This window comes from Podarcis pityusensis (genome assembly GCF_964106645.2).
Source record: "Podarcis pityusensis genome assembly, chromosome: 16".
Classification (NCBI taxonomy): Eukaryota; Metazoa; Chordata; class Lepidosauria; order Squamata; family Lacertidae; genus Podarcis; species Podarcis pityusensis.
In genome coordinates, this window is record NC_138041.1 from 12141758 (window position 1) to 12166613 (window position 24856).

Consider the following 24856-nt stretch of genomic DNA (forward strand, 5'->3'; position numbering starts at 1 on the left):
ACATAATCTGTTCCAGAAGTCCATTCGACTTCTGAAACGTTCAAAAACCAAGGCACGGCTTCCGATTGGTGCAGGCGCCCCGGAAACAATAGCCGACAGCCGCATCGGACGATCAGCTTCTGAAAAACGTTCAAAAACTGGAACACTTACTTCCGGGGTTTCGGCGTTCAGGAGCTGAAATGTTTGTGTACCAAGGCATGCAAGAATCAAGGTTCCATTATAATACAATAATTCATGTTTCCAAATTATCAAAAGCGTTCTCCTTGACTGTAACAAATGCCTGCTAAATGCCTTTAGACATGTAATGAATAATTTATTTTAGCAGCCTAAAAGTGCATTATTGGGGCTGTCACATAAATGTGAAACTCACACCTGTCACCTGCAGGAGGTATAATAAAAATAAGAATAATGTAATTATTTGTACTCCACCCATCTGACTGGGTTGCCCCAACCACTCTGGACGGCTCCCAACAGATATAAAAAGATATTAAGCATCAAACATTTAAAACTTCCATATATGGGGGTTCAAGTCCCCTCGCTTCTGAGTGCAACAAAGCCACTTTTTAAAAGAATTTTTGCAGTTAGGAAAGTGATGAGAAAATGCATAGAAAAACGTTGGATGAACAAATGATGAGTGGGAAGCATATCAGGATTGACGTTCAGTAAAGATAATGCTTGGTCCGACCTCCACATAAGCATCCTACAAGCAAATCAGGATGAAAGCTCAATAAACGGGTGCCCAGATGAGCCCTGCGACCCTCCAGACATTTCTGGACTACAAATCCCATCATCCCTGACCATTGGCTGTGCTAGCTGGGGCTGGTGGGAGCTGGAGTCCCAACAAAATCTGGAAGGCTATCAGTTCCCAACTCGAGGGCTAAATTGCGCATTCTGGTTCAAATGATGTCTCCCTTCAGCTCTCGGTTGCCCATCAACAACACGCAGACCTTCCCACAAATAGCACGGGGGTCAAAAGGTGCTTTAGAGTCATGTAGGGCGGCAGAGAAGCTGTATATATAGACCCCAGGATGAGTTACACACAGACACACACATCATTCCTTTTTTTAATACAAACAATTTCTTTACTCCCACGATGGTTCTAGGGGCAATAATTTTAGCGTTCGGCTCCTTTTATGGTGAAAAGCTCTCTTCCAATCCCCAACCTCGTTTATTAACGGGGAGTTTATTTTAGTCTTGACAAGATGGCAACGTTTACTCCCGCAACGCCTAGTTCATCTTCCTCCGTTTGACACTTTCTGTGCAAGAGGGGCTGGATGCCGAATCCAATTCCATCGACTAGACACACGCACCCCAGGGCCACGATCCACAGGAGACGGTCTTCAGGGGGAAAACCTCGAATAAATAAGCAGAGGATTCTGGCGGTGCACTATCTGAAGAATTTCATCAGGGATCTTCAGCTGTCCAAGCCAAATAAATAGAGAAATAAAAATAATAATACCGCCGTCATTCAGTGAAGTTTGATTCATTCGCTTAAAACAATGAATCATGTCAGATTACAGGGCTGAATGTAAACATCTGACCAGAGGCAGCGCCCAAAGGAGACATGTTTGACTGTCTGCCAAGGTCCCACACCTAGGAACAGGAAGAGAAATTTGATTCGGTTCATATCGAAAGGCAAACGTACCTGATTTGCACTTTACAAAACAATACGAGAACAGAAACACAGCCATCCCTCGAAATTTGCACTTCTCTGAATTTCACAACACAGATCTGGACAAGTAATGTGTACAAAATTCACATACTAAAGTGTGCATGTAAATGCATATATTTGTGAAAATAACATATGAACATTGTATTGCATTAGGCAAAATTGCATATAAAAAAAGTGTATATTAAGAGGAAAGTGCCTTCAAATGTTGATGAATCTTCATGAGGACTTAAAAAAATATGTATCCCAAACTGAACTTTAGACTGGAAAAGGGAGAAACTGAGAAGAACCAAAATGGATATATTTGCCCATCCCTACTTAAACCCAATTTAGAAACTTCCCTATACAGGGCTGCCTTCAGATGGCTCAGGGGTTGGAGAACTCCATAACCTTCAACATTTCTCAGACAAAAATAGGGACATCCTACCATACCCTCCAACATTTCACCAATGAAATCAGGGACGCCCTAAGGAAAAGTGGGATGTTTTGGGATTAAATCAGAAACCAGGGCAGCTTCTGTGAATCCAGGGCTGTCTCTGGAAAATAGGGTCTGGCAGGGTCAGTGGTGGCTGGCTGAGTAGGGTAAATGGGGCCTTGCCCCACCAACCTCTGCCTGCCCTCTCAGCCCCCCTGGGCTGCCTCCTTACTTACAATCAGTACAGTGGTAGAGTTGGCTGCTAGTTTCCTCCACCTGCATCTCATTGTTGCCCCTTGTAGAACTTATCAGAGAGGAGGATGGGGACAAAACTAGACTGACCGTCTCTGCCTGCCATTGCCTCTGGCTCCATCTACTGGCGGCTCCCTGTCTTCTGCCCTCCTTGACCTAATGGGTACCAGCCACCCCTGGTTGGGGGCATGGCTGGGGAAGGGGTCTGGCCTAAGGAGAGGGCCAAACAGAGAGCAGGTGGCGTCAGGTCGTCCACCACTGATGTACTATAAAATCTAAATAATAAAACACAAGAGCAAGAATTGCAAAAATCAAATGAAACGATCTGTTAGAAGACGACATTAGACTGGCTGTATTTCTGTTTATTTTCTATGCTTCAGATGCAAATCCTGGGCTGTATCTAACTTAACTTGCACTCTGAGTAGACCCAGTGGAAATAATGAACCTAAGCCATGCCTATTAACTTCAGCAGGCCTACTCTGTGTAGATCTAGCATTGGCTACAACCCCTTATATTTAACCTGGTCAGATTGGAGAGAATAAATGCTTTGCCTCGTGGCTCATAATCTGATATCCTAAAATCAGACAGACCAGGCAAAAATCTAGTTGGGGTCTGATACTTAAGATATAGAAAGGTATACTATTTACAAATTATTATTGTAACTATAAGTAGCATGGATATCACTACAAACATATGCAATATACCCAACAATGATAGGGTCTGAATTTATTTTTTCTTGTACTCCCCTTTTCATAGAATTGTAGAGTTGGAAGAGACCTTGAGGGTCATATGGTTTAGTCCAGGGGTCAGCAAACTTTTTCAGCAGGGGGCCAATCCACTGTCCCTCAGACATTGTTGGGGGCCTGACTATATTTGAAAAAAAATAATGAACGAATTCCTATGCCCCACAAATAACCCAGAGATGCATTTTAAATAAAAGCACACATTCTACTCATGTAAAAACACGCTGATTCCTGGATCGTCTGCGGGCCGGATTTAGAAAGCAATTGGGCCTGATCCGGCCCCCGGACCTTAGTTTGCCTACCCATGGTCTAGTCCAAACCCCTGCAATGGGGGGATTCAAAGATACAGAAATCCCGGAAGATGGTCATCTAACCTATTTCAAAGCTTCCAAGGAAGGGGCGTCTACCCCCTTCCAAGATAGTCCGCTCCACTGTCAAACAGCTCCTAACTGCCAGATATTTCTTCCTAATGTTTAGTCAGAATCTCCTTTCTTGCCATTTGAATCTCTTGGTTTCAGTCCTACCCTCTGGAGCAGCAGAAAACAAGCATGCTCTGCCTTCCGTGAGACAGATATTTGAAGATGGCTCTCATATCACCTCTAAGCCTCCTCTTCTCTGGCTTAGTGCCACTTAATGGTGGTTTTTTTACTGTTTTATAACTTTAGCATGGTGGGACACGGGTGGCGCTGTGGGTTAAACCACAGGGCCTAGGACTTGCCGATCAGAAGGTCGGTGGTTTGAATCCCCGCAACAAGGTGAGCTCCCGTTGCTCAGTCCCTGCTCCTGCCAACCTAGCAGTTCGAAAGCACATCAAAGTGCAAATAGATAAATAGGTCCCACTCCGGCGGGAAGGTAAACGGCGTTTCCGTGCGCTGCTCTGGTTCGCCAGAAGCGGCTTCGTCATGCTGGCCACATGACCCGGAAACTGTATGCCGGCTCCCTCGGCCAATAAAGCGAGATGAGCGCCGCAACCCCAGAGTCAGCCACAACTGGACCTAATGGTCAGGGGTCCCTTTACCTTTTTAACTTTAGCATAGCTGTCAACTTTTCCCTTTTCTTGTGAGGAATCCTATTCGGAATAATGGAATTTCCCTTTAAAAAGGGGAAAAGTTGACAGCTAGTGAGTATATAATTAAAATTATATTTTAAAGGGGGGGGGGAATCTAGCTTGAATAACTATACAGAGGGCAGTGCAGCAAATATTGAACAAACTTCTCTTTGTCCATTAACACAAAAATGTGCTGACCCCAAAGGCACCTTAGCAAAACCTCCCAGTAGTTCCATGTCCAGACCTAGGACCTCTACACATCCTTTGCAAGGAAAGCTTTAAGAGGCGATCACAGAAATGCTTTAAAAGGAGACAATGAACTGCGCTTAGAATATGTGAATTTTTTAAATTACTGTTATTATTTTAGAACCGACATGGACTGAGCTGCACAGGGGAAGAGATCACTGAACTTGGGCTCTGACATACCATGCATTACCATAGGGTTGTGGAAAGAAACCCTGGAGAAAGCAAGATAAAGGCCAAACTGAATGTGCCGTTTTTGGAGTCTTGCTTCAACACCTGTGGATATCTGTTGTCCTGGGGAGACCTTGCCATCTAGTGGCAGGTGTGGAGAGCTGCAGGCAAAAAGCCCGTTGAAGCAATTTTCTCCTCTCCAAGCCAAATTACGAGAATGAAGGAAGGACGACTTGAGGGAAGGAAAAAGGAGAAGTGGGCGTTGCATTTTTAAATGGGCATTTCTGTGCAACTATAGAAAAGCAAGGAATTTGATACCGGATGCAGAATTCAATACACACATACCCAAATTCCACCTTTGGTTTTTTGTTTTAAGTTTCTAGACCTTATGTTCGTCAAGATTTACCTGAACGAAACTGCCCTGGGAACATGACTGGAGAGTAGTGCAAAAAGACATAAAAAAATACTTGTGGACAATGTTAGGTAAAATTTCTGCTTGGGGTTGATGAACTCTACAATATGTTGAACTCAATTCGCGCGGCCCCCCCCCCCAATATTTTTTCTTGTTTTTCATTGCTGAATGGATGTTTGCTGTGTAAGCCTGTATAGATCCATAAAGGTCCATTTGCTGGATTTGCATAAGGGATGCAGGCCAGAGACTAGGCCTAATGATTAGAGATAGACAGATATTGACAGATAGCACAGAGCACAACAGTGCCCACTAGAGGTTAACTATTGTATTACTTCTCTGAGTCACATCATAGCTGTCTTGCCCCATCAATCATCGTCATAGCCAGGGTTCTCTGCGTGAACTAATGATTAACAGGGAGATGTATAAATAAATCAGAAGATGTACGCTCAAGATTCAGGTCAAACAAAACGAAGGACTTCTTCAAAGAGCACAGTTAAGCTGTGAAGTTTGCTCCACCAAGAGGAATACGAGTATGGATACCTTTAAAAGGGGGGTTGACAAATTCATGGCCGATCAAGCTGACAGGGGCCACCGGCTGGGATGGCTCCATTCTGCATCCATTGCTTCTGAATATCGATTGCTAGTAATCACAAGCAAGGAAAGTTGCTGTCGCTCTCAGGTCCAAGGAGTTCAGGGTGGTGTATGTGGGTCTCCCCTTTCTCATTTATTCCCCACAACAACTCTGTGAGGTAGGTTAGGTTGATTTGAGGGGCATTCGATAACTTTTTTTTTATCTGCCGCCAGACCAAAATATGAGAGACTCCTCATTTAGAGCTGTGAATTAAAGTAAATAAGAGATCGGATAAAAGTGTGGCTTTGTTTGCTCTTAGTTAACTGATACAGATTTTCTCCTATTAGAGAGTTTTAGAGTTTTAACAAATATTGATCGAAATATATCGGTTTTGATGATGGCCTGAGATTAGGAACGCCTCCTCTCAGAACAGCTGATTATGTCACCAAACTACTCACGCTTTGGGGTGGGGTGGGGCAGCTTTATTTTCTTTTTGAGTGTCATCATCATCATGCTATTGCTAACCTAGGGACCTCAAATGCTGGACTCTGGACGTCTCTGGACTCTGAACCCCTGGCTGTACGAGGGGGAAAGGAACCTCCTGCCATCCAGAGGCTGCAGCCCTTTGTAGGGAACCTTCTGGTTACCTGTCAGTGGTGGGCGGGGCCAAATGCAAAAGTGGGTGGGGCAGCAGACACGAGTCTTACCTTTGTACTGTAGGCCACTCACCACCACAACACCCCACCCCAGAAAACAGGCTCCTCATCCTAATGAAGCCCTTACGACATGGGTAGGCAAACTAAGGCCCAGGGGCCAAATCCGGCCCAATCACCTTCTAAATCTGGCCCGCAGACGGTCCAGGAATCAGCGTGTTTTTACATGAGTAGAATGTGTCCTTTTATTTAAAATGCATCTCAGGGTTATTTGTGGGGCATAGGAATTCATTCATTTCCCCCCCAAAAAAATATAGTCCGCCCCCCCCACAAGGTCTGAGGGACAACGGACTGGCCCCCTGCCGAAAAAGTTTGCTGACCCCTGCCTTAAGACAATCCCAATGGAACTTAAACAAACAAAAGAGGTCTGCAAAGTGAACTCTGGGTTTTCTGAGTGGGTCTCCTTTGTCCTCCCCCCCACCAAAGAAACCTTCTTCATAATGGCGACTAATGTTAATTAGTTCATGGTTAGGCCTCCTGGCAAGCAAATAAGGGATTTGTTCTTTTGTTCTGCCAGAAGAGAAGAAGAAGAAGAGGAGTTTGGATTTGATATCCCGCTTTATCACTACCCGAAGTAGTCTCAAAGCGGCTCACATTCTCCTCTCCCTTCCTCCCCCACAACAAACACTCTGTGAGGTGAGTGGGGCTGAGAGACTTCAGAGAAGTGTGACTGGCCCAAGGTCACCCAGCAGCTGCATGTGGAGGAGCTGAGACGCGAACCCGGTTCACCAGATTACGAGTCCACCTGTGCTGGTCCCGGGGGTAAGGTACCTTGGGTGTAGCAGAGTCCACACGAAGAGGGGCAAGGTCCGAGGCAGAGAGCCGGGCGGGGAACAGGAACGCTGGAACAGAAGGCCGAGCAGGGAACAGGAGTACCGGATAGTCAGGAACAGGAAGCCGAGCAGGGAACAGGAACACAGGAAGGTCCGAAGCCAACAACGACGTTGCTCCCGCAACCTGGGGCCGGGCTGACTGGGCTTTTATCCTCTTCTAAGGCCAGGGGCGGTCCCGGTCCCCAGGAGCCCCGCCTCCTCTGGCCTTAAGGCGAGCACTCCTCCTGGGGGCAACCAGTTCCCTTCGCCTCTCTGCCCTAAGCCTCTGCAGATCAGGAGAGGCCGAAGGGTTACTGGGCCCTGGAGGAGGCTCACCTGTGGCCACTGAGTCGTCAAGCCCCTCTGGGGCCAGAAGGGCTTCACCTGGGGCCAGCTCCTGATGCACTGCCACAGGTGCAGGCTCTTCAGCATCTAGGCCTTGCCCCAGTTCAGCCGGCCCTGGGGGCGGGGACTCCTGTGCAGGCTGGGATTCCTCTGTTTCATCCTCCGAATCGGAATCCCAGGCCATCACACCATCCCCCCTCCCAGGCCCCCCCCTCAACCGAGGGTCCGGACCCGGCTTGCCGGGGTACGTCGCGTGGAACTCTCGGAGGCAGGCAGGTGCGTGGACATTGGCCGCTGGTTCCCAGGAACGGTCCTCCGGTCCGTACCCCTTCCAGTCAATGAGATACTGCAGCTTTCCCCTGCGGTATCGGGAGTCCAGGATGCGTTCCACCTCGTACTCAGGCTCTCCCCGAACCAACACTGGCTGCGGTCGGGGACGGTTCGGGTGGAACTCGTCGGGTGGGGCCACCGGACTCAAAAGGGACCTGTGGAAGACCGGGTGAACCTTCAGGGTTGCGGGTAACCGGAGACGGAATGCCACAGGAGAGATTTGGTCTACGATAGGGAACGGGCCGGTGAAGCGGGCGTCCAACTTCCGCGAAGGTCGAGAGGGGTGGAGGTGGCGAGTGGAGAGCCAAACCAGGTCACCGACGCGAAGTTCCGGCCCCACCTGGCGGTGGCGGTCGGCCTGGGCTTTGTACGCTTCCTTGGCCTGGTGCAGTTGCTCCACCAAAAGCTGTTGCTGGGACTGGAGCTCTTGAAGCCACTCCGTCACCGCCGGGACCGCGGATGCCGGCAGCACCTCTGGAAACAGCCGTGGATGATAACCATAACTGGCCTGGAACGGGGTCTGCTGGGTGGACGCATTCACCGCGTTGTTATAGGCGAACTCCGCCAATGCCAGGTGGTCGACCCAGTCATCCTGCTGGTAGCTGCAGTAACACCGGAGGTACTGCTCCAGCACCGCGTTCGCCCGTTCCGTCTGGCCATCGGTCTGTGGGTGGTAGGCTGACGAGAGGCAGACCTCTGTCCCGAGGGTCTGGTGTAATGCTCGCCAGAACCGGGATGTGAACTGAACGCCCCGGTCGGACACCACGCGCTCAGGTAGTCCATGCAGGCGGAAGACATGCTGAAGGTACAGCTGAGCAGTTTCCTTGGCTGTGGGTACAGATGGACAGGGAGCGCAGTGCACCATCTTGGTGAAATGGTCGGAGAAAACCAGAAGGCAGGTACAGCCACGAGACGAGGGTAAGTCCACTACAAAGTCCAACGAAACTGTGTGCCAAGGGCGCGGTGGAACTGGCAATGGCTGAAGTAGGCCGGGGGGTCGCCCGGTAGGTCCCTTGGCGCGCCGGCAGACATCACAACCAGCAACGTAGCGAGCCACGTCAGCCTTCAGGCGGGGCCACCAAAACTCACGACTGACCAGATGGGTGGTCCGATACCGTCCAAAGTGCCCTGCTGCTGGGGCATCATGGGCCATCCGGAGAACCTCCAGCCGCAGTGGCCCTGGCGGGATGTACAGACGACCGTGGTGCAGCAGGAGGCCCTGATGCAGGACCAGCCCCGGATACTGTGGGCTGGACCCTTCAGCCAGCTCCCGGAGTCGTTCCTGGGCCCAAGCGTCGACCCGCTGCTGTTCCCGCACCCGAACCTGCAGTGGCTGCGCCTCCTGGGTGGCCAGGAATGCAGCCGGAGGTAGGATCGTGGTGGGTTCTGCTTGCTGTACCGTGTCTGTGTTGTCTTCAGGTTTCCGGGACAGGGCATCCGCCTTCTGATTCTGAGAGCTAGGGATGCAGCGGATCCGGAACTGGAACCGGGAAAAGAACAACGCCCACCGGATCTGTCTTTGGTTCAGCTTGCGGGTGGTCTGGAGGTACTCCAGGTTCCGGTGGTCGGTTCTCACCTCCACCGGATGTCGTGCCCCCTCAAGATGGTGGCGCCAGACCTCAAAGGCTACCTTGATGGCCAGTAGTTCCCGCTCCCACACAGTATAGTTACGCTCCGCTGGTAGGAGCTGGCGAGAATAGAAGGCACAGGGTAAGAGTGGCGCTTCAGGACCAATCTGTTGAGACAAGACGGCACCGAGAGCCGTACTGGAAGCGTCGGTCTCCACCACAAAGGGTCGAGAGGGGTCAGGATGTTGTAAGATTGGTGCCCTCTGGAAACAGGCCTTCAACCCCTGAAACGCCTCCTCTGCCTCCTTGTCCCAGGAAAACGGCGTCTTTGGGCGCAGTAGCCGGGTCAACGGGGTGGTGCGATGAGCATAATCAGCGATGAAGGTCCGGTAGTAATTGGCGAACCCCAGGAAACGCTGCAGGTCCTTGCGGTTCCGGGGTGCCGCCCATTCTTGAACCGCTGTCACCTTCCCCGGGTCCATTTGCACCCCATCTGGAGAGAGCCGGTGACCAAGGAAGTCCACAGTCCGCTGATGGAACTCGCACTTGCTGAGCTTTGCGTACAAACGGTGCTCACGCAAGCGCTGCAGCACGGTCCGGACATGTCCCTCATGGCAAGCCGGGTCACGGGAGTAAATCAGTATGTCATCCAAATACACCACCACGTACTTGTCTAACAAGTCCTGAAACACGTGGTTGATGTAGCGTTGGAACACAGCAGGCGCGTTGCACAACCCGAAAGGCATAACCAAATATTCGAACTGCCCGTACCGGGTCCCAAACGCTGTCTTCCACTCATCCCCGGCTCGGATCCGAATCAAGTTGTAGGCCCCCCGGAGGTCCAGCTTGGTGAACACCTGTGCCCCTTGCACCCGCTCCAGCAGCTCCGAGATAAGGGGCAAGGGGTATCGGTCTGGGACGGTAATTTTGTTCAGGGCTCGGTAATCATGGCAAGGGCGGAGTTCCCCACATTTCTTCTTAACGAAAAGCACTGGTGCCGCGGTAGGCGAGGTGGAAGGCCTAATGAACCCACGCTCCAGGTTCTTGCGCAAGAAGTCCTGCAAAGCCACTGGGTACTTGCCAGGAGCCGGGGCGTCGGCCCCAGGAGCCGGTAGGGCTTCCAAGCGTTGCTGAAGTGCCACAACCGCGTCGCTGAGCTGCTGCACGGTGTGAGTCAAGGCCTGGTTCTCCTGGGCCAAAGCCACCAGTGCAGCCGCCTGTTCAGCCATGGCCTCTGGCTCTTCCCGAACGCACCCCTACGAAGGGGAAGTGCGGGTGTGGCGGGAGCAAACTGTGCTGGTCCCGGGGGTAAGGTACCTTGGGTGTAGCAGAGTCCACACGAAGAGGGGCAAGGTCCGAGGCAGAGAGCCGGGCGGGGAACAGGAACGCTGGAACAGAAGGCCGAGCAGGGAACAGGAGTACCGGATAGTCAGGAACAGGAAGCCGAGCAGGGAACAGGAACACAGGAAGGTCCGAAGCCAACAACGACGTTGCTCCCGCAACCTGGGGCCGGGCTGACTGGGCTTTTATCCTCTTCTAAGGCCAGGGGCGGTCCCGGTCCCCAGGAGCCCCGCCTCCTCTGGCCTTAAGGCGAGCACTCCTCCTGGGGGCAACCAGTTCCCTTCGCCTCTCTGCCCTAAGCCTCTGCAGATCAGGAGAGGCCGAAGGGTTACTGGGCCCTGGAGGAGGCTCACCTGTGGCCACTGAGTCGTCAAGCCCCTCTGGGGCCAGAAGGGCTTCACCTGGGGCCAGCTCCTGATGCACTGCCACAGGTGCAGGCTCTTCAGCATCTAGGCCTTGCCCCAGTTCAGCCGGCCCTGGGGGCGGGGACTCCTGTGCAGGCTGGGATTCCTCTGTTTCATCCTCCGAATCGGAATCCCAGGCCATCACACCACCGCTCTTAACCACTACACCACAATGACTCTGCCCCCAGAAAGACTTTGCCCCCACCCTCCTGTCCTACAGATGCTGAGTTGCCTCTATAAAGTCTCCCCGCAAGGTGACTAATTCCGGAGTGTTAGTAGAGTGCTTGTTATGGGAGGGGGAATAAAGAAAAAGAAAGGAGTGCAAGCATCTCATAGCTCACTTGGTAGAGTGCGAGACTCTTAATTTCAGGGCCATGGGTTCGAGTCCCATGGGCAAAAGATTCCTGCCTTGCAAAGGGTTGGACTAGATGACCCGCGTGGTCCCATCCAACTCTACAATTCCATGATTCTGTGACAGAACATTCGCGGCTTAACTGGTGGCACAAACTGCAGCCCAACAGATGGCTGTGCCCAAATCAACCTCTTTGTCTTTTCCTGTACCACACAGCGCATTTCCCCTTCCAAGCTGGGCAACCTAGAATGCTGCTTCAGACAATTCTGGGTGCCACATCAAATACTAATATTTTTTTTAAATTATATTGTTGAGATGGAGAAGGTGCAGAAAATAGGCAATCAGGATGCTATTGAAACATCTCCCATATCTGCGGGGGTGGGGGCTTATAATTTGTGGGTCTCTGAGGGAGCAAGACGGGCAAGGGGAGACACTATTGAAGCGCCTATGTGGTGGAGAAACTGGACTGAGTTTTTCCCTTTTTCTGTCGAGTGGAGGCTGGTTTGTTTGGCAAATGGGGCACTGCCCCACCAACCTCAGTCTGCCCTCAGCCAGCCCCACCTGCTTTCCTTCTTTCATGCGACCAGTCCAGGAAAGTGGCCTCACCTGCCTCAGTCTCAGTGTTGCCCCTTGTAGAATTCAGCAAGAAGGAGGAGGATGGGGACAAATGCAGCATCAGCTCTGCCTGCCATTGTCTCTGGCGCCACCTACTGTTGGGCTCCATGCTGACCGCCCCATCAGACCCAATGGGCACCAGCCACCACTTTCTGTATTTCATCCAGTGGAGCTGAAAGGAGCCAATTCACTGCAGGCAAGAGGAAAGACTCGCTCCAGCACAGCACATTGTTAACCCTGCCAGCCATCAGTTTAGGGGGCTTTAAAAGGGGATTAGACAAATTCACAGAGGATAAGGAACAATGGCTGCTAATCATGACGGCTATATTACCTCCAGGATCAGAGGGGGGCCGAGCCTTTGAATTACGAGTTGCTGGGGATCACAAGCAAGAGAGGGCTAAGGCACCCATGTTCTGCTTGCATAGAAACAGAACTGTAGAGTTGGAAGGGACCCCGAGGGTCATCTAGTCCAACCCCCTGCAATGCAGGAATCTCAGCTAAAGCATCCACGACAGATGACCATCCAACCTCTGCTTAAAAACCTCCAAGGAAGGCAGGCCACAGATGCTGATGTTTTCAAAACGCAACCTCTCGTTCTGGAGAAGATTTAGGTTCCAAGGAAGGAAGCCACATGGGTCACACTGAGGATCAGCCTGCAGAGGAAATGGGGAGCAATTGTCAAATGTGCAGAAATGTAATTTGAATTTGCATCCAAGAGCACATAATGCAAAATGGCCTCAGTTTCCCTGGGTCCTAGGTTCTTCAATTTAAAAGATCTCGAAAAGCAAGTGGTGGGGGCAGGAATCTCTGCCAAAAATGCCAAAGAGCTGCTGCCAATCTCTCCTATATACTAGCCAACGATCGGACTCAAACTTCCTATGTTCAGAAGTGTGCCTTGCAGCTGCTGCTGCTGCTGCTGCTGCTTCCCCCAACTCTGGCAGGAAGTGGCTGAATTAAGCTTCTGTTGGGGCCCAAACCACGTGGTCCAACTCCCCCCCCCCCCCGCCAAGAGTCTTGTATCTTAAAGCCACAGAGGTCTTTTTTTTTTTAAATGGCATTCGATCACACGGTATAAGCTTGTTTCCAGTCTCCTGCTTAGGCAATGCTGGGACCTTGAGATTAAAACTCAGATCCAGCACATGCCGAGAGTCTGCCTTTCATTTGTGCATTTCACTGTGCAGAGAGGAGAAATCCCTGTGGGGTGTTGGTAACAGAGATTATGCCCTTCCAAATCCCAGTTTCTCCCAATCCACTGTGAGCAAGGTCTCTGATTTTTTATTTATTAAAAAAGCTACAAAGAAACCGACCAACCGTCTCTTATTACAGGATAATAGCCTGTTGGATATCTGCCTGATGTGATGCAGTGAAAAGCATGCTGTGTTTTTTGCAGTTAGTGTTTTTATGTTGTAACCGCCCTGAGACCTGCGGGGATAGGGCAGTACATATACATAATTAATTAATTAATTAATTAATTGGATTATAGGCGCCCCTGCAGAACAAAAAAGGGGCATCTTTCTCAAGAATAAATGCAGATATAGTTAAGATAAGCAATTGTTGCTTTGGGGCATTGCTCTAATCTTCATTTTTAAACCACAATCTGTTTAGAGTTGAAATCTGAGTACCTTGTTAGCTGATAGTGAAGGGGATTAAGGGAAGTTTATCCGGAGTCAATAATCAGGATTAAAAACAATACCATGATGTGTATCCAAACCAAGGCAAAGGGTGACAACATCCTAAACACAACAAAACCCCTCCCCAGAACCAGATGAATCACAGTACTGGAAGCGCCAGGGTTACATGCTGACCCTTCCCCTTTTAAAAAATAAGTATCTCACTTCCTCCTCACCACCCTGGAGTTTTCCAAATTTGGAAATCATATTTAAATCGGACAAACATGCCTGTTGCAGAATGGCAGAAGAAGGATGCAATGAGACTTTGCGATTGGACTGGGGTAGAAGTGGAGTGATGGGGAGGGGTGTTTGTTTGCTTGCTTTGCAGAAATAGCCCCCCACCCCACTTAACTGGAAAGCTCCACAAGCACTTTAACCAAAGTGGCTTCAGTTTTGTCTGTATACGTCACATATACACAGACAGACAAAATTTGTGTATACATTAGAAAGCATACGTTCTTCCAAAATGTCTGTACACAGACAAAATGATTCAGCACATATCATTATCATCACCAACACACACACACACAATTCATATATATACATGATGTAGTTGATGCAATGAAAAATGTATCCATCTGCCTGAAATGACATCCATATTTGTGCCTATCTGGACTAGCATATTTGTATACATGTATATATTTTATCGAGTGAAATAAGCAAGCATGCGTCTGTGTACAGAGACTCACAGTGCATTTTTGGGCCGTAGTAAACTGAGTTTCATTCACGGTTGTTGAAATTTCATACATACTTTTATCAATATATTGCATCATAAATAATGGCTTGCACCAACTAAGTTCTACTTTGAGTAAACCCATGGAAATCAATGGACGCAAGTGAATCATGCCTCTTCATCTTAATGGGTTTACTCTGAGTAGGACTGACATTGGATACAAACATCGGATCACACGCACTTGCACTTCATTATTCCATTTTTGTTCCTACAGGCTTTTCCAGCTGGCTAAATGAGCCTTTGCCCATGAGTGCCTGTTTTGTATCCTTCTTATTTTGTTTTATTATTATTAACATCTATTTATATGGGTCTGTGCACAATAAAAAAAAGCAATTCCTCTCCAAATCTCATATAATCTAACACCATTTAAACGCATCTGCCTTTCCCCTGTTTCTGTTCTTTATTGTACATCGCCTTGAGACAATTGTGTAGAAGGCTATGAATAGATTATTAATAATAATAATAAATCTTTTGATATGTAAGAAAAAATTATGTTTCTGTGTCTAAATCTCTCTCTCTCACACACACACATACAATTTGTGGTTCAGAACTACCCCTGCTGCTATTGATGTCCTGACATTCACGTGGACGCCTTAACAGCATCCATACGATGCCAGTTATAGTCACAAGCATTAACCTAATAAACAAATGAAGCTATTAAACTAAGATTAACCTGATGGAAGCTAATCCACCCGCCCCTCCTCTCTTCCAACAAGGCGCGCGGAGAGATAGAGATCAAAGCGATTGACAAAGCGGAATTTTCAAACCATTGTGGCAAAGCAGACAGAAATTGGTGGATGTGCGTGTGTGTGTGTGTGACAACCAGGCACACCCTTTTGATAACAGAATAGATTGAGGAGTGGGCGGAGGGGGTGGGGGAGAAAACATGTATCCAGACAGGAGATCTGAAAGGGGGGGTGCATTGGGGTGGGGCAAGCTGGGGGGGATGGATGGATGTGGTATCAAAGAGAGAGGCGGGCGCCCAGCCGGCCAGCCCTGGGGGTGGTCAGGCAGGGCAGCTGGGCAAGCGCTGGCTGGAGAGGGAGAGAGACGTGCTGGCCCTTTAAGGGGGCGGGGTGGGGTGCGGGGGGGGGAGCGGGGAGACGGAGCCAGCGCAGCAGCAGCAGCAGCAGCAGCGGGACAAAGGGCCGAGGCGAAAGCGGATCGGAACCCGGACTGGACCAGCTTGGCTTAAGGAACTCCTGAAGCGGAGTGAAGCAATCGCGCCCGGAGGGAGGATCGGGTGGGCGGAGGGAGGGAGAGAGTCGAAACCGGTTTCCAGTTTTGCAAACAAAGAGGAGGAGGAGAGAAAGAAAGGCGGAGTTCGGGATTCCGGTTCTGGTTCGGCGCCGAGTTATTGCCCTTGTGTGTAAGAAGAGGCCAGATCCAGATCCCGTCGCACGTGCCGCAAGGAACGAGGAGCAGCGATCCAGCAAACCAAACCAAATAAAGGACCCCCCGCTTCCTTCCCTGCGTTCGGACTGCACGTGGCGCTAGTCCTCTTGAGGCTCGGTTCTGGGCAGACTTCGCATCGAGCTCTCTCTCTCTCTCTGCCTGCCCCTCCCTCTCGGGTTTTGGTTCAGCCGTGTGGGGTTTGGGTGGGGAAGCCCAATCCGGTGCTGGGGCCACTTCTGCCCTCTGGATCCAACCCGGGGGTCCCCACCACGTGGCGTCGGGGAAGGAAAAGAAGACAAAAGGAAGACTCGCCAAGGCAGGAAGCGGAGTCAGCGATTCCGTGTGTGTGTGCGGTTGATCCGCGCTCTTTTTCCTTCGCGCGCTCCGGTTCCGATCCGGTTCGGATGGCGGCGCCTTGCAGCCCAGAGAGCGGCCCCCCGGCGGCTGCGGGGCCGGGGCCCCGGGTGTATTTCCAAAGCCCCCCGGCGGGAGAACCGGCCGCAGAGGAAGAGGAGGGCCCGGTCCGGCGCCAGGGGCGGGTGACGGTGAAATACGATCGCAAAGAGCTCCGAAAGAGGCTCCACTTGGAAGAATGGATCTTGGAACAGCTGACGGTCCTCTATGACTGCCAGGTAAAAACTCCGAAATCCTCCTCTCGCACTTGGGTTTCCCTACAATCCCTTAAAATTTAGCCTCCTTCCATCGTTCAGGTGCTAGATCGCGGCCCCTATAACCCAGACCCACGTTATGTCATCCCCTTAATGTGTGTGGAGCCTGTTACATGAATTTCAACTGCCCACCCAATGAATCTTGTTCCTACAGTTGCAGGCTTTGTGCTACTCCCACCCCACAAAAATTACTTGTAATAATTTCTTTTTGAAGGTCTCAGCCCCCAGGAACTTGCTCAATCTTGAGGAAGGAAAAGGTTTACGGACCCCAAAGTATACCCTATGCCCCAATACCATCTTGATCTGGAGGGCAGGCCTCCTGGTCACATAAACATAACCGTTACAATAATATTATTTCCCATCACAGCAGTACAAAGAAAGTGGTGGATAACAAAGAGAAATGAATGAGACGCTGTCTAGAAATGCAGGCTTGACTTTCAATTCGATGCCCCTGCCACCTCCCAGAAAAGTCCCTGAAAACCCGGCCCTTTTATGTTGGTGTCCCCCAAATCCACTCTTCCGGAGACTTTAATGTCTCCAGCTCCTCCACCCTGTTACATCCTCCTTATAACCTAGCTTAGATCCTAGATCAGCTCACGCAGCCTCTTCCCACCCCACCCCACCTTGTCCCCCCATATACGCTGCCCCATTACCCTCCAATGCAGCCCGGGTTCAGGGAGTGGCTACCCAGGCACTCCCACCAAAGGGACATTGAGGACTAGTGACCCGCAGAGTGGGGGACTCACTCCTTGGCAAATTCCACCCACTGAATCTGGGGACCGTTTGTAATCCAACTTACACCCCATATTGAGCCCCTGCCCCGTCCCAAGCTACAGGCCTTCCCCCTCTCTGCAGCCCCAAGAACAAACGCCCTTAGTTTTTGGAAGGCCCCCCATTTCCATTGAGTGGGCCCGATGCCACCCCTCCCATTTTTTATTCCTCCCCAAACCCACACTTGGGTGCTTGTTCCCCCCCCTCAGAACCACAGACAAATTTGTGGTTTCAAGGCCTGCTCCTCTCCAGAGAAAATGGTTTCCACAGACCAGAAGAAAACTCTTTCCCCAGCCCCCCAAACCCAACTTTTATTCATTTATATTTTTAATTTAAAAGGGCATTATCTAGCGATTTTTGGCTCACCAGGGCATCTTGTGTTCCCCTTATCTCCGCTGGGCATTTGACCCTGTGCCAGTTTTCCTCTTTCCGCTTGCCAAATTTTGGAGCGTACGCTTCAGAATTGACCACATGCCCAACAAAATGCTTCACCCTCTCCCTCCCATCCCAAGATTCTCCGGTTCTTCTTCCCTGCCCTAAAGACTGGAGAGATGGTGATGCCAGGACCCCTGCTTTTATTCCCCACCCCCTCCAACTAATGCTGAAGGTCACTTAAGGTCAGAGGTACTCAAAGGCCTTCATGGGGCCTGTGTTTGAATCCTTCTTTTCCCCAACCCCTCCTGAAAAAGAGCAAGGGGAGGGAGTTATCCTCTCCTGATTTTGCAGCATTGTGGGTGGGTGGAGGGATTGTGCCTGGGGAGTGGCGTTCCCCACCCTCTCTGCTGTGCATGCTATGCCGTTCTGAGTTTGGAAGTGTGGCCTTAGGCCGCAAATGCAGCTGTCTCTTGAGAGGAGCAGCTGTCTTTTAAGATACGGCTTTTCTTTTTCTTTCTTTAACGCTGCAAGATGCTTGTTGCCAGAAACCTTAAGGGGAAAATGGGTGGGTGAGATTGAAACCAAGTAGGGGTGTGCACGGGTGATGGCACTAACCCTGCCCCCCCCCCCACGGACTTGCGGCCAAGGTAGCATTCGAACGCGAGACCAGTGTCTAATTTTTTTACTGTCCAGGCCGCAGCGGCAGGATCAACTTTCTGTCTGCCCTCTCCTTGTGTGTGCCTGCACACACACACACACACACACACACACACACACACACCCCCGCCTGCCAAATGTCATCTGGCAGCTGGCCAGCCCGCTTACTGGGGTGGGGTGGGATTTAGCCGGCCATATGGGGCTTGCGTCTGAGTAGGCTAATGGGGCAGTAAGTAGCTAGTCAAGAGGGTCCGAAGAGGAGCCGCTGGGTCCTTGCAAAACAAAACACACACTAGTTTATTCACAAATTCCAGGGGGAGTGTGTGCGTGACCCAGTTACCTTTGCCCTTGTTCTGCGGCTGAGAACGTACCTCAGCTGTTTGAATTCTCCTTTGCATCCCTCAATGACTCCCTTGTTACCAGGCTGTGCCTTTCGGCTGGAGGTACCAGTCAGGGCAAGTCCGGCGTGGATTTAGCAGGGAGCTTAAAGGAGCTTAGGGTTGCAGCCAACGCAGCCCTGCTCAGAGTAGACTCGCTGAAATTATTATTTATTAGATTTTTATACCGCCCTACATCAGAAGGTCCCAGGGCGCTTCACAATATTAACATGAATGGACTTGCATTGCTCAGTGCCTTTTATCGTTTCAATAGGTCTGCTCTATAGTAGGATTAACCCCACTTACAACCCTTAATCTGCAACCCCACTTACCTGGGAGAAAGCCCCACTAAATTATTATTATTAGTAGTACTATTATTATTATTAATCAATTAAATTTGTATACCACCCTGTACTCAGGTCTCAGGGCGGTTACAATGTAACATTACAATAAAAAAACCACAAAATAAATAATAAAAACAAACAAACCCTCTTATTGGGGTTGTTCTCCAACACATTTTAAAAGGATGTCAGTCAGCCAAAGGCCTGGTTAAAGTGGAACGTTTTCTCTGGTCACCTAAAAGTGTCTAATGAAGGGGCCAGTGGGGCTTCCTTCCGAGTAGACTTGGTTAGGAGCCAGCTGCTGGGGTCTCCTGCTGTTTTTGGACTACAGTTCCCATCATCCCTGGCCACTAGTCCTGCTAGCTAAGGATGATGGGAGTTGTAGTCCAAAAACAGCTGGAGACCCCCATTTGGGAAACCCAGGACTAGATGATCCTCAGGGTCCCTTCCCACTCTCTGATGCTATGAGTAGCATGTACGGGAAGCATTTCAAGCACATGGTTCCTCCCCCCCCCGAATCATGGGAACTGTAGTTTGTTACAGGTACTGGGAATTGCAGCTCTGTGGCAGGGAGAAACTACATTTCCCAGGATTCTTTGGAGGAAACCATGACAGTTAAAGTGACACAAACATGCTTTAAAGGTGTGGTTGCGGATGCCAAACTCTTCTAAGACGGTGCCTACCATCCATATTTTGTTTTCCTTCAAAAATGACTTCTAAAACTTTCAAAACTGCTGTCCAATAAATAAATGCTTTACACAACAGGTTGTGGATTCCTCCCACCCACTTACTCTAACTGATGAACTGACTAAAAGTCCTCTCAGGGAGGCGAGGCCTCTCTGCTACCCTAAAGCCTGGGGAATTAAGATCTGCCTCCAGTTTCCCACAGATTGCCTAGAACTCCCTCTGATAACAAACTCTGGCTAGTGAGGAAAAAAGACGAGGCTTTTGGGGGAACCCCAAGGTTTCCAAATGTACAAAGAAAAATTGTGGGGAACCTAAGACACCACCCCACCCACCTCCCCAAGCAACCCAAGAGTTCCTGTTGGCATGGGGTATCCTGAAAAGGGCATGGCTGGCTGGCCGGCCACGTTTTGTTACCACTCTTGAGTACCTCTTGAGTGCTAAGCACTGTACACAGGACCAAAGCCTGGTGTATAAGGGCAGCAGAATTAGGTGGTTTGAGAACATTTTCTGCCTTGATGACGTGCATCAAAAGGGTATGTGGAGGAGGGCATTGAAATGATCCGCTCTTCCCCACCTCCTTTTTCAGTGCCAGTGTAGGATTAGGCCACAGACCGGCATCCTCCTGACCTAGAAGGTTCAACTGTTCAACTTTTAAAACAGTTGAAGCCAGGAAAGGAGGGAATGACAGTGATTAATCACATGCCCACCCACCCACCCCCAGCACAACCTTCCCAGTTAGGGACTAGAGGGTGGAAGCCTTAACATTGTAGCTGCTTGAGGGGGTGTGGGAATGCCTGCCCCCAAATGAGCTGAATCCCAAAGGGGTGTGTGTACACACACACACAAACAAAACTTGTAGCAGATGAGTGTGGCAGGATTCCAGTCCTGGGAAGTCTGGAAACAAAATCCTCGATGACATCCCTCTCCTTGAGAAGGCAGAGAGAAAACAACTTCTTATACCCAACTGGTCCTCTAATTGCCTCTGTCTATGGGGCAGGGAGATGCCCTTTTACTAGACACCTTAAAAAGGTAAAGGGACCCCTGACCATTAGGTCCAGTCGTGGCCGACTCTGGGGTTGCGGCGCTCATCTCGCTTTATTGGCCGAGGGAGCCGGCGTACAGCTTCCAGGTCATGTGGCCAGCATGACTAAGCCGCTTCTGGGGAACCAGAGCAGTGCACGGAAACACCGTTTACCTTCCTGCCAGAGCGATACCTATTTATCTACTTGCACTTTGACGTGCTTTTGACCTGCTAGGTTGGCAGGAGCAGGGACCGAGCAACGGGAGCTCACCCCGTCGCGGGGATTCAAACCACTGACCTTCTGATGGGCAAGTCCTAGGCTCTGTGGTTTAACCCACAGCACCACCTGCGTCCCTACTAGACACCTTACCAATGCTGAAATCATATGGAGAGGTAGGTAGGGGGTGAAGTACCCCCTCCCCACAGCATCCTAAAAGGGGTCGCATTGTTCCTGTAATCTGAACACTGCAACTCTGCCCTTTATTATACAATTTGAGTTCATTTGAATCTCGCACTCTCAGCCTGCCCCCCCCCCCGCCAATCCACTGCCCTGGGTAAGGTTTTTGCATGCAGAACTCCTTTCATGCTCCAGCTACACACACACACACACACACACACCTCTTCAAACAATAAAATGACTGGATTCCTGGCAGGTTCTTCTCTTTGTCTTCTTATAGGAAGAGGAGATTCCGGAGTTAGAAATAGATGTTGACGAACTCCTGGACATGGAGAGTGATGAGTCTCGGAGCGCCCGAGTGAAGGTAGGAGCTGTGAAAGCTAGGTTGAAAAGGGGGAGAGTATCCCTTCCTTCTCCACAGCCCCCCCCCCAGAAAAGGAGGGGTTGAGAGGAGGGGCCCCCATGCGCTGCCTGGGAAGACCAGATGCTGTCTTCGCACGATGGCAGCCAAGCAGTGGGTGGGCTGTTCTGGTCAGCAATCTGGAGACCATACGTATCTGCCAATATTTCTTTATATATCAATAAAAAGAGAGGCCTTCTGTTGCTGCCATAAACACTCAGGATTTGGCTAGAGATTAAGGGTGAGTTTTAGACTGGGATTTCTATTTTCGGAATGTATCAGAAATGGGGAAACCACAGATGTCACCAGGCTCCCATTAGCCCCGCTTAGCGTCACCAGTGGGTTTGGGGGTGATGGCAGTACAGCGACTTATCTGGGGGGGCACGGGTCCCCCCATACCTGCTCTACCACCTAAAAATTTACGATCCAAGTCCTCATGGTTCTCAAAATAGGAAAATGGGAATCTGGTTCATGTGGAGTCAGACTATTAGTCTATCTAGGTCAGGGCAGCCAACACTGGCTGGCAGCTGCTCTTCAGGGTTTCAGATGGGGTTCTCTCCCAGCCCTGCCATTAGGGATTGAACCTGGGACAAGGCCTGTCCCTCAATGAGATCTGGGCGGACAGGGCTTCCCGCTTGTCCAAACCTTTGGCATCTAAATTTATCGTTTCTTTTCCCAAAAAAACAGGAGCTCCTGGTTGACTGCTACAAGCCCACAGAGGTGAGTGCTTGCCTGCCTGCCTGCCCTGAGTCCACCCCACCCCGCTTTTCCCATGACCCCTTAAATGCTCCCACATCCTTCCCTTCGAGAAGCTCCCCCAAGTCCCAGCCCTCCTCCCTTCGCAGCTGCTTTCTTGGCAGATCAGGAGAGCAGCAGCAGCTGCCTCTGCCCAGCGCCAGCTCCCAATCTTCTCCTGTTCCTTCCTTCTCTCACAGCAGGGAGGAAAGTCCCCTCCCATTCCAGCACCTGTTAGGGGAGGGGCTGCTCAGCTGTCTCTCCTCCTCACCCTCCCTTTTCCCCTGGCGCAGATTTCAGGGAAGGATCTCAACCGTCACCGAAAGCTGCTGGTTTCATCACAGAATGGGAGGCGTTGCTTGCGTTTGTCGTTTCTGCCCCTGGGGTGGAAGTAGGCAAGAACTGTCTTGCTGGATCAGGCAGCTCAAGGGTGGGCAACCGCAGGCCGTGCTGCCTGGCTCGCCGAGGCCTCTTTGTCTGGCCCTTGGGATGCTCCCCAGGCCCTGCACTGGCTTGGCTCCCCCTTCCAGCTCTTCCGCCTGGCTGGAAGAGAGATCATGACTCTTGCTTGCCTGGCCACAGAGAGCTGTCCTGGTAGGAGGCTCTGAGTTTTGTGGGGCTGGGCAAAGATAAAGAGTCTGTTGCCCCATCCACGCATGGGCATGTGGCCCCCAGAAGGCGACTCCCTAGGAAATCCGCCTCAGGGCTGGGAAAGTTTTCCCCATCCCTGGCCTAGATTGCAGTGCAGTTCCTAGATTCCCAGCAAGTTAAGAAGCCGGCAAGCCAGGGCATGAAGGCAGTGCTCTCCCTGCCCATTTGTTGCCTGAGTTTGTAACACTCCAGTGTACTGCACGGGTCCAGTGCACAAGTGGTCGCACTGACCGACCCAAACGCCTTGTCCACACCTGAGCCTTACTGACTGAAACTCCTCCGAAACAACAGGACTAGGCAGCGCTCTGGGCACCCTGTGAGATTTCATCTGCTTTAAGATCTCGGTGGATGCCAATGATTTTATTCTCAAAATGCTTTGCCAACAAGTCTGGCCAGACTGTAAGAGTCCCCTGCACCACATGGAAAAGTTCTGCCGGATGGCACAATGAGGATGCAATGGAGGCAGCCAAGTATGTCTTCTTTGTTGCCTCCACTGCCACTAGGCAGGCTCAAGTATGAGCCCTCACCAGTGTTTGATCTGAATCCTTCCATGCAGATACCCCTAGAAGTTCACCAGCAGGATGCAAAGATGCCTGCCAGACTTTGTTCGTCCCTGGTGCCTGCATTTCAGGGGTAGACTGCCTCTGTTTGTGGAGGTTCTGTTTGGCTGTAATAACACATTTAAAGCAGAGAAGAGGAACTCTTCTCTTTTTTAATCTGAGGGCCACATTGCAGGCTGTACCTCAGGTTAAGAACTTTGCTTTAGGATGAGAACAGAAATCACGAGGCGGCAGCTGGAGGCCTCAGGTTAAGAACAGACCTCCAGAACAAATTAAGTTCTTAACCTGAAGCACCACTTTAGCTAGTGGGGCCTCCTGCTGCCGCCGCCCTGCCGGAGCACGATTTCTGTTCTCATCCTGAAGCAGAGTTCTTAACCAGAGGTACTATTTCTGGGTTAGCGGAGTCTGTAACCTGAAGCGTATGTAACCCAGGATACCACTGTATAAGCAGAGCCAGAAGCAAAAATGGACAGGGCAACAGATGTGTACATTCCAGCCACATAAGACCAAGCAAGCAAGAAGCATTATCACAGTTCCAAGTTTCCTCACCCGCATTAAAACCTTCTGGGCTAATGGGTATCTTGTGATGCAAGTTCCAAAAGTTAATGATGCACTGAATTATTGGGGGGCAGAGTTAAAATACGCAGCCAGCTCGAGTCTACAATTGTGTACACACTGTATGTTTAAAGCACCCAATTCCTCCCCCCACCCAAAAAAAGGAACCCTGGGCACTGTAGTTTACCCCACACTGAGCTACAATTCCCAGCACCCTAAACAAACTAGAGTTCCCAGGATTATTTTTCCCCTGTATGTACACAACCTAAAAGGAGGGCAGATGAGAGATCCGGTGCCTATGCCTTTGACTCTGGGTTCCTCGCTGACGCCCCACCCTTTCCTCCTCTCCCCGGCCTCCTGTCGCCCACCAGGTTTTTGTTGCCGACTTGTTAGACAAGATCCGTGGGATGCAGAAGCTCAGCACTCCACAGAAGAAGTGACTTGCCACTGGTGTGATGATCTCCCATCGCTGCCCTCCTTCCTCTTTGGAGAGTTTGTCATTGAGACTCTGGCTGCTGGCTGGGTTGGAGAGGGAGAAGGGAGCTTTTCAGGGGTCCAGTGGCGAACCAGCTACTGCCCTTATAAGAGAAGACCTTCCCTTTTTGGTGGGATTGCCTTGATAATCAAAACCATCTGGACACCTTTTTAGCAATACCAAGCTGCTCCTTCCTGTCCGTCACCCCCCTCCACCCGTGAGCATCAGAGGAGGGGAAGAGGAACGTCAGTTTTCCAGGGGAAGAGAAAGAGGGGTAGGATCCTGAGAAATCCTTTTTTTTTTTTTTTTAGAACGTTTGGGTTGGGTTTTTTTTTTAATTATTTGCGTTTTTATATAAATTTAATAAAAATGCTTTGAGAACAA

General features: G+C 50.4%; 1 protein-coding gene and 1 long non-coding RNA gene across 3 annotated transcripts; one reads left to right on the forward strand and one right to left on the reverse strand.

The window, feature by feature from the left end:
* Positions 1-1424: 1424 nt before the first annotated feature.
* On the reverse strand, positions 1425-16238 carry LOC308465565. Of its 2 annotated transcripts, none has more exons than XR_013980499.1 (3): positions 16115-16238; positions 12533-12657; positions 1425-1593 (listed from the first exon to the last, which is right to left on the reverse strand). It is a non-coding gene; the product is annotated as an uncharacterized lncRNA (long non-coding RNA). The 2 variants fall into 2 exon arrangements; XR_013980500.1 differs by lacking the exon at positions 16115-16238 and adding an exon at positions 15081-15308.
* Positions 15523-24856, forward strand: PPP1R14B (protein phosphatase 1 regulatory inhibitor subunit 14B). The gene is made up of 4 exons (XM_080985560.1): positions 15523-16434; positions 21377-21460; positions 22184-22216; positions 24369-24856. The coding sequence occupies exons 1-4, from the start codon at positions 16207-16209 to the stop codon at positions 24435-24437; spliced, it is 414 nt and encodes a 137-aa protein (XP_080841686.1). The 5' UTR covers positions 15523-16206; the 3' UTR covers positions 24438-24856.

What these genes read in the sequence shown, in the direction of transcription:
- PPP1R14B (XM_080985560.1), top strand. Translation starts at nt 16,207, where the DNA reads ATGGCGGCGCCTTGCAGCCCAGAGAGCGGCCCCCCGGCGGCTGCGGGG. An exon ending in CGGTCCTCTATGACTGCCAG is followed by an intron (nt 16,435 to 21,376) that starts GTAAAAACTCCG and finishes GTCTTCTTATAG; the next exon opens with GAAGAGGAGATTCCGGAGTT. An exon ending in ACTGCTACAAGCCCACAGAG is followed by an intron (nt 22,217 to 24,368) that starts GTGAGTGCTTGC and finishes GTCGCCCACCAG; the next exon opens with GTTTTTGTTGCCGACTTGTT.